Here is a 7,749-nt window from a genome sequence, read left to right on the forward strand (position 1 = left end):
CAAAGTATGTGGTTAATTTTGGTGAAAGTTTCAAGAGGTCCAGTGAAGAAGGTCTATTCCTTTGTGTTTGGGTGAAATATTCTGTAATTTCTGGTAGGTCCATTTGGTTGATAGTGTCTGTGAGCTCCAGCATCTCTATGTTTAGTTTGTGTCTGGATGACCTGTCATTAGTAAAAGTTTGATATTGGAGTCTACCACTATCAGTGTGTGAAGGTCAATATGTGGTTTAAACTGTAGTAGTGTTTCTTTTACAAACTTGAGTGCCCTTATGTTTGGGGCATAGATGTTGAGAATTGAAATGTTATCTTAGTGGATTTTTCCTTTGATGAAAATTTAGTGTCTATCTCTTTTGATTAGTTTTGGTTTGAAATCTATTTTGTTAGATATTAAAATAGCTATACCCACTAACTTTTTAGGTCCATTTTCTTAGAATATCTTTTCCAACCATTTACCCTGAGTTAACATCTTTGCTTGATGTTGACGTATATTTCTTGGGTACAGCAGAAAAATGAATCCTGTTTTAACATCCATTAAATTAATCTATGTCTTTTAATTGGGGAATTGACATCTTTGATATTAGAGATATTAATGACCTATGATTGGTGATTCCTGTTATTTTGTTGTTTCTATTGGTGGTGGTGAAGGTGATGGTGGTAGTAGTGGTGGCAGTAGTGTGTGTGTCTGAGTTTGTGTGTGTGTGTGTGTGTGTGTGTGTGTGTGTGTTCCTTCTTTTGGATTTCTGGTGTGGCGTTATTTATTTCCTATGTTTTCATTGGTGTAGTTAACTTCATTAGGTTCGAGTTTTCCATTTAGTACCTTCAGATGTGCTGGATTAGTAAATAGATATTGTTTAAATTTGATTTTATCATGGAATATCTTAATTTCTCTGTCTGTGGTGACTAAAAATTTAGTTGGCTATACTAATCTGAACTGGCATCTCTGGTCTCTTAGAGTCTGCAGCAAATCTGTCTAGGCCCTTTTGGCTTTTAGGGTCTCCGTTGAGAAGTCAGGTGTAATTCTAATATGTTTGTCTTTATATGTTAATTGGTCTTTTGCCTTGTAGCTTTTAATATTCTTTCTTTGTTCTGTAAGTTTAGTGTTTTGATTTTCATATGGTGAGGAGAATTTCTTTTCTGGTCCATTCTATTTGGTGCTCTGTATGCTTCTTGTACCTATATAGGCATCTCCTTCTTTAAGTTAAGAAAGCTTTTTTTCTGTGATTTTGTTGGAAATATGTTCTGATTATTTGAGCTGGAATTCCCCTTCCTCTACTCCATATTCTTAGATTTGGCAAGGCAGGACAGGGGGATTGTGACTTCATACAGGTTATAGCCACATGCATAACTCTTAAATCTGTGATTGAACTATAGAGGACCCTAAAGGTCCAGTGCTCATATCGAGGGCACCAAGATAGGTACTAAGTAATGTGACTATGGCAGCTCTCTCCATCTATGCTATTTGTAGCCTTTTCCCAGGAAGCCTCTCCTGAACGCTTAAGATCGGTGATAAATTTATCATGCATCCTTGATACCTCTTTCTCACTGCAAAAGGCATTCTCTCATCAGCCAGATTTAAAGTCCCAGCAGCACAGATACTAGCTGGTGTATTTTCTACCTAGGTATTTATTAGGCAAAGACACTTCAAGGGGTTGTCAGGCAGGTCCTCTTGGTGACACTGTGAACATCCTAGCGATCCATGGTAGCACCAGATAATCTTGTCAGGCTAACACAGGTGAAGGTTATCCAGAACTCAGGATCTAGCTTTCCCAACCAGTGTACCCATGCAAGAGTCTAGGTTAACAGAACATGAGTCCTGTGGTCCTTTGCTCTCTCTTTGAACCTTACCAGCTTCTGTTTTTTCTCACAGATACATACTATATTTGTCTCAACTTCACTATCAAGGCTCGTTCCACACCCTGGTTTGAAGGGCAGTGCTCAGTGAATGGAGAACCTATCCTTCAGTATAATGAAAGTAATTTCACACCTTTGGGTGACCATGGAAAAGTGATATATAACACCAAAGCATGTACAGATTTTAGCCAACGTCAGAAAGACATTGGAGAAGAGATGAGAAAGCAAATACTTAACACAGAACAAGGAGCAGACAAGACCATGGGTAAGAATGGGGCAGGATGTAAAGATAGAAGTATCAATAAAAAACAAGAAGGGCACATTGGGTGATGGTGGTGGCACATGCCCTTAATTCCAATACTCCAGAGCCATAGACAAGCAGAATCTTTAATTCAGACCAGCCTGGTCTACACAGAAAGTTCTAGGACAGGCAGGGTTACATTGAGAAAGCCTGTCTTGAAAAAACAAAATAAAAACAAACAAAAAACCCAAACAAACAAACTAGCAAAAAAAAAAAAAGAAAGAGCAAGAGAGAGAGAGAGAGAGAGAGAGAGAGAGAGAGAGAGAGAGAGAGAGAGAGAGAAAGTGAGTAAAGGAAAGAAGAAACAGGGCAGAGCACTGAGCACTTGTGGGAAAGGGACTGCTGAGGATTTGTATAAAGAACTTAATGTTGACACAACCTGCAGTACTAGGTACCCTGTGGGTAAGAAACAGGAAGCCAGGGGAGGAAAGAACCCAGGTCCATAAGTGTGTGGAGAAGGTCTATAAGGGGTAGAAGATGATGGTTTTGTGTGTCATTTCCAGGCCGTCACACCTTGCAGGTCACTATGGAATCCCAATATAAACAAGGACAACTCACCGATTCCTTCTGGAAGTTCACCATGGATGGACAGTATTTCTTCTACTTTAATCCAAAGAACAAGACTTGGGGCGTGATACATGACGAATCTAGAGGTATCATGGAGAAATGGAAGAGTAACAGAGAACTACAACAACTTCTAGCGACGTTCTCCATGGGGGATTCCCCACACTACCTCAAGCAATTCTTAAAGCACTGGAAGGAAATGCCAAGTAAGAACTTAGGTGGATTATCACAAGGAAACCTCTATGGGGTGGGAAAGGCATCTCAATTCTCTTGATAATTTTGTTGACTTCCCTAAGTAGACATCAGCATGTGTGAAAAATGGAAGATTTGACAGACTACGTGATTTCTTGATAGTCTTCCTGCCTGGGGAGTCAGTTATGACCACAGGGATCTCTCTCCCCCATCTCACCTGCCAATGTTTGTCAATCCTTCTTAACCAATGGCCAGGCACTACACGGCCTGCTAATGATCCCCAAGTCTGTAGGCATCCCTATAAATGGTAACCCTTCCTTCCTCACTTATAGCTGCCCTTCCACCAGGTCCACATCAATTAACAGGCTTCACTATCTTTCTCTGATGCAACTAAACACCACCAACTGAAATTACATCCAGAAAGTTCTACCTACAGTAAATACGTCACATTGTTTGATAGATATTTGCTTTCTTTGGCAATAAAATAAACTCTGTAAGGACATCTTACACACACACACACATGCTAGTCCTTTCTCATTGTAGGATCTGGTAAAATAGATGTCACACAGGAGTCTCTAGGGCTGCCTAGAGAGAGAAGTTGCTCATAGTGGTGCGTTTTCAGCTTTATTCATACTTTTCCTAATGTTTTTATAGGATCAACATCAAAGACCCTAGATACCACCTGGCTTCCATCTGCCACCCCACTTTCTTCTTCTGCCACGCAATCTCCATGTATTGCAGTGTGTATCATTGTGGGAGTCAGCTTCCTAGTCTTTATTTTGGCATGATTATGGAGAACTTTGGTACCCAAGAAGGTAAGGAGCAGCCTGGGCTCTCACTCCTGTCCTTGGTAGTATTAGTCTGGGAAGGATGTAGGAGAGTGGACCCGATGGACACACCCAAGCCACTGTCCACCACAGAGCCTCTCTCTCCACTTGAATAATGAATGCCTCTTCTGATCCTTGAACCCTCAGTCCACAGTAACATAGGAGATGACTATTGTTGAGGTACAGGAGGTCGGGAAAGTCAGCACAAGCATGCAGTCACAAGAGGTTTTAAATGGTAAAATTCCCCTGAGGTGACAGACACAGAATTCAGCAACCAAGGATGCAAATAAGACCCAAGGAAAACTGGAATGGGGTGTGGCCTCCTCATAATCTAAGAAAAGGCTCCCTCAAGACATTGATTAATATCTTTTTGCTTTCTGAGGATGACATTATGTTCTTTAATGGCATAGAAGGTATCTATCACCTCCTGTGTATGCCCTACACCAGGAGAAATAGCATTGTTAGAGCAATCCTTGATTGCAGTCTGACTTTTTTCCTTCAACTTTAGTGTGTGTGTGTGTGTGTGTGTGTGTGTGTGTGTTAAATGCATCTGTGCATTTTGTATGCCCCCATATGCACAATAGAGATGACAAAAGAAATCCACCATACTGCCATGTGACAAGGGTCTCTCACTGACCTGGAGCCCTCAGGCTCCCTTGATCTTCCTGCTTGTACCTCCTGTACCCCTGAAATTACAGGCACACACACCCACCACCAGCTTTTGCCTGGGCTTTGGGAACTGAAATCAGGCTCCCATGCTTGCATAGCAAGTCCTCTTACCAACTGAGCCATATTTCCAGACCCCAAATTGAAGTCTGTTGATAGTCTATCTGCCAGCCCAATACATAGCTTCGGCTCAGACACCAAGAGTAGCCAACAACTGAATGAAACAAGCTCCCTAAAGCCTCACTTGCATGACTTCCTGCCATGCTCCTGGAAGAGAGACTCTTGCCTTGTATCTACTTAGCACTTATGAACAGTTTGTAAGAGATATTTGCTCACAGTCAGTTAGGACTGCCCACGGCACACAGCCTCCCACAGTCCTGCCATGTTAGATGTAATTGGAGTAGTGGTGATTTTTATTTAAGGGGATGCACATATGACAGTTGGGTGGGATTTAATTATCTGTGTGACCACACTCCTTTTTCTGTGTTGTCACTGATGGGCAGAAACCACAGCCAACTGTGCTAACTCACCAAATACCACAAGAATGAGATGAAGTGAAATATGAATTTGCATGCTCTAGATTCTTTCACAGAAAGGATGGAGTATGATATATCTGTCTGCAGACAGGAATGTAAAGGACCACCCCAAGTTCAGATCTAGCACCTTCTGGGTGGATCACACCCCTCTCCCAGAGCCCACTTGTCACTCTCAGCCTCAGTGAAACTCAAGATTGCCACGTCATCCTCGTTCCCACAGCCCAGCCTCTAAAGTCTGTTTCTCTGGCAAAGGTCTCATATGTTGAGCCTGTTAGTGTCACAGCAGAAGTAGGAGAAATGTCTAGAAGCTGTGATGTGCTGCTTCACAGCAGGGTGACCAGAAGCACACAGGTCCACAGTTTACCCAGTACAGAGGGATTTTCAGTATATTGCAAAGGCACTTAATAGAGTCATTTCTCAAGGCAATTTATCAGTTTTTTCCATGGGTGTTTAAAATTCAGTTTTCTTTACCTAAAGACATGAACATGTGTGTAGTATGAATGAGCACATGGTGAGGACGCACATAAAAATTTTTCAGAATTTTGTCTTTGGGGGCTGGAGTAATGGCTCATCTATTGGCAACACTTACTACTCTTGTAGAGGACCCAGGTTCAATTCCCAGCACACACTGGGCAGGATACAATCACATGTAACTCCAGGTCCAGAAGATCAGAGCCACTCTTTCAGTGTCTATGTGTTCCTGTTTAAATGTGTTGCATGGAAATATATTCACAAGCACAAACATGCACGTAAAACAAAAACATAACTACTAATTTTTTTAAAAAAGAATTTAGTCTTTTGAGCATTGAGATTCATGTCTGATAGTGAACATCTGAAGACTTATAGCAACTTTGTTTCCTGCCTTTTTATTAGCAATATGTTTTATTTAACCAACTATCACTTAAATGTGACCTTAACATGGAATCAGTGCAAAACACAAATAAAATATTTTACATCCTTTTTCCTCGTGGCTGGAGAGATGGAACAGAAATTAAGAGTACTGGCTGCTCTTCCAGAGGTCTTGAGTTCAACCCAGAAACCATATGGTGCTGACTCACAAGCATCTATAAAGGAATCTGGAACCCATTTCTGGTGCGCAGCTCTACATTGTAGGTAGAACACTGTATACATAATAAATTAATAAATCTTTGAAAAGAATACAGGACTGTGAAGAAGACTGTGTGACAATGGTCCATACCCTGTCAATTGTATTTTAATAAAATGCTGATTGGCCAGTAGCCAGACAGGAAGTAGAGGCAGGGATACCAGGCAAAAAGTAGAGGTGGGGCAACGAGAATTCTGGGAAGAGGGAAGTTTCAGTATGCAGTCCTGACCCAGCTGCCGAGGAAGCAAGATGTGACAGCCTCACTGAAAAAGGTACCAAGCTACATGGCTAACATAAACAAGAATTATGGGCTAATATATGTTATAAGAATTAGTTATTAAGAAGAGTCTGAGATACTGGGCCAATCAGTTTATAATTGATGTAGATCTCTGTGTGATTCTTTGGGACTAAATGACTGCAGGACCAGGCCGAATAGAAACTTCAGACAACAATTGTCAGTGTCCTAAGTATTTCACTATGATCTAAAATTTTCCCTGTAAGTATGGGGTGGTAAAAAGATTCATATCTAATATCATTTGACATGTTAGATTTTAAAGGTAATATAATTATTTTGGAATAACTCTATTGCATAAAAAGAAACTTTAACTGTACCTGGATATTTGGTCAGCCTACAATTCCAATACTTGAAAAACTGAGGCAGGAGAATTGTTTCAAGTGTTCAAGCATGTCATAGATTATATAGTAAGTTAAAGGCAAGCTTTAACTGTAAAACAAAGTCCAGTCCTCAAAAACAAACAAACAAACAAATATAAATAAAGGGAAAGTTAAAAGGCCAGCAAAGACAAGGCATATTTTGCTGGTCTTTTATATTTGCTGGGTTTTTTTTTAGGTTTGCTAATTTTTAGTTGCAATCTATTTTTAAATGCATATATAGCCCAGAAACATCAGAAGTCTTATCATAGCAGAGCTTAGAGTGATATAAAAATCTAGAAGGAAAAGACGAAAGAGAAAAAGGATGTGGGACTGAGTTCTATGGTCTGTAAGGTGGGAAGTGTCAGAAATGAAGGAGAGTGGGATGCTGTCAGTGGATGCCCTGGCGCCTACTGTAATTCACACCCTTTTTGTCAATAGGTGCTCCCTGCTGCTGCTCCTCCTCTGTAGACAGATCTCCAGTCTTCATCACCAGCTGTGTTGGGTGACTCTTGAACATTGCCTGTGACTTCTTCAGCAAACCAAGCAAACATATTCCTGATGACATCCCCGAAGCCTGTACTGGTGACTTCTGACCAATCTTGTGGGAACCCCTGAGAGCGAGGGTCTGGGAGCCTCACTCACCAGGGCATCTGAGTCAACAGTGTTGCCACCAGGGGCTTCTTCTTGCTTTGCTTCTTTTCCTTTCTCATTCTTTCCTGATAGCTTTGTGGAGGTCAAGCTGGGCCGGGCTGCAAATTACTTCTCACTGTACAAAACAGTGACGTGCCCTGGATGTCTCTATTTTACAGGCAGCAGTTGGCACCTTTCTGAGAACAGTGCAAAGGCTGAATGACTCCTTACTTGGCACAGACACATTCTGCAGACCAGAACGGATATAAACGTTTTCGTGAGGAATGAGTTACAAAGAGATAGCTCAGTCCCAGAGTGCTTCCCCTCACAAGCATGAGGACCTGAGTTCGCTCCCCAGATCCCATGTACACCATGGTGACACACACTTGTAAACCCAGTGTAGGGGACAGAGAGAGAGGTGCAT

General features: G+C 41.4%; 1 protein-coding gene across 1 annotated transcript; it reads left to right on the forward strand.

Moving 5' to 3' along the window:
• The first annotated feature begins 1,695 nt into the window (after positions 1 to 1,695).
• Raet1e (retinoic acid early transcript 1E) lies at positions 1,696 to 7,252 on the forward strand. Its single transcript, XM_042055560.1, has 4 exons — positions 1,696 to 1,774; positions 1,867 to 2,115; positions 2,655 to 2,921; positions 7,134 to 7,252. The coding sequence occupies exons 1-4, from the start codon at positions 1,696 to 1,698 to the stop codon at positions 7,199 to 7,201; spliced, it is 663 nt and encodes a 220-aa protein (XP_041911494.1). The 3' UTR covers positions 7,202 to 7,252.
• The last annotated feature ends 497 nt before the right edge of the window (positions 7,253 to 7,749 follow it).

This window comes from Arvicola amphibius, chromosome 8 (genome assembly GCF_903992535.2).
Source record: "Arvicola amphibius chromosome 8, mArvAmp1.2, whole genome shotgun sequence".
NCBI lineage: Eukaryota > Metazoa > Chordata > Mammalia > Rodentia > Cricetidae > Arvicola > Arvicola amphibius.

Coding starts and splice junctions, on each gene's coding strand:
- Raet1e (XM_042055560.1), top strand. CDS start 1,696: ATGGTAGCACCAGATAATCTTGTCAGGCTAACACAGGTGAAGGTTATC. Junction 1,775..1,866: donor ATCTAGCTTTCCCAACCAGT/GTACCCATGCAA, acceptor TTTTTCTCACAG/ATACATACTATATTTGTCTC. Junction 2,116..2,654: donor AGGAGCAGACAAGACCATGG/GTAAGAATGGGG, acceptor TGTCATTTCCAG/GCCGTCACACCTTGCAGGTC.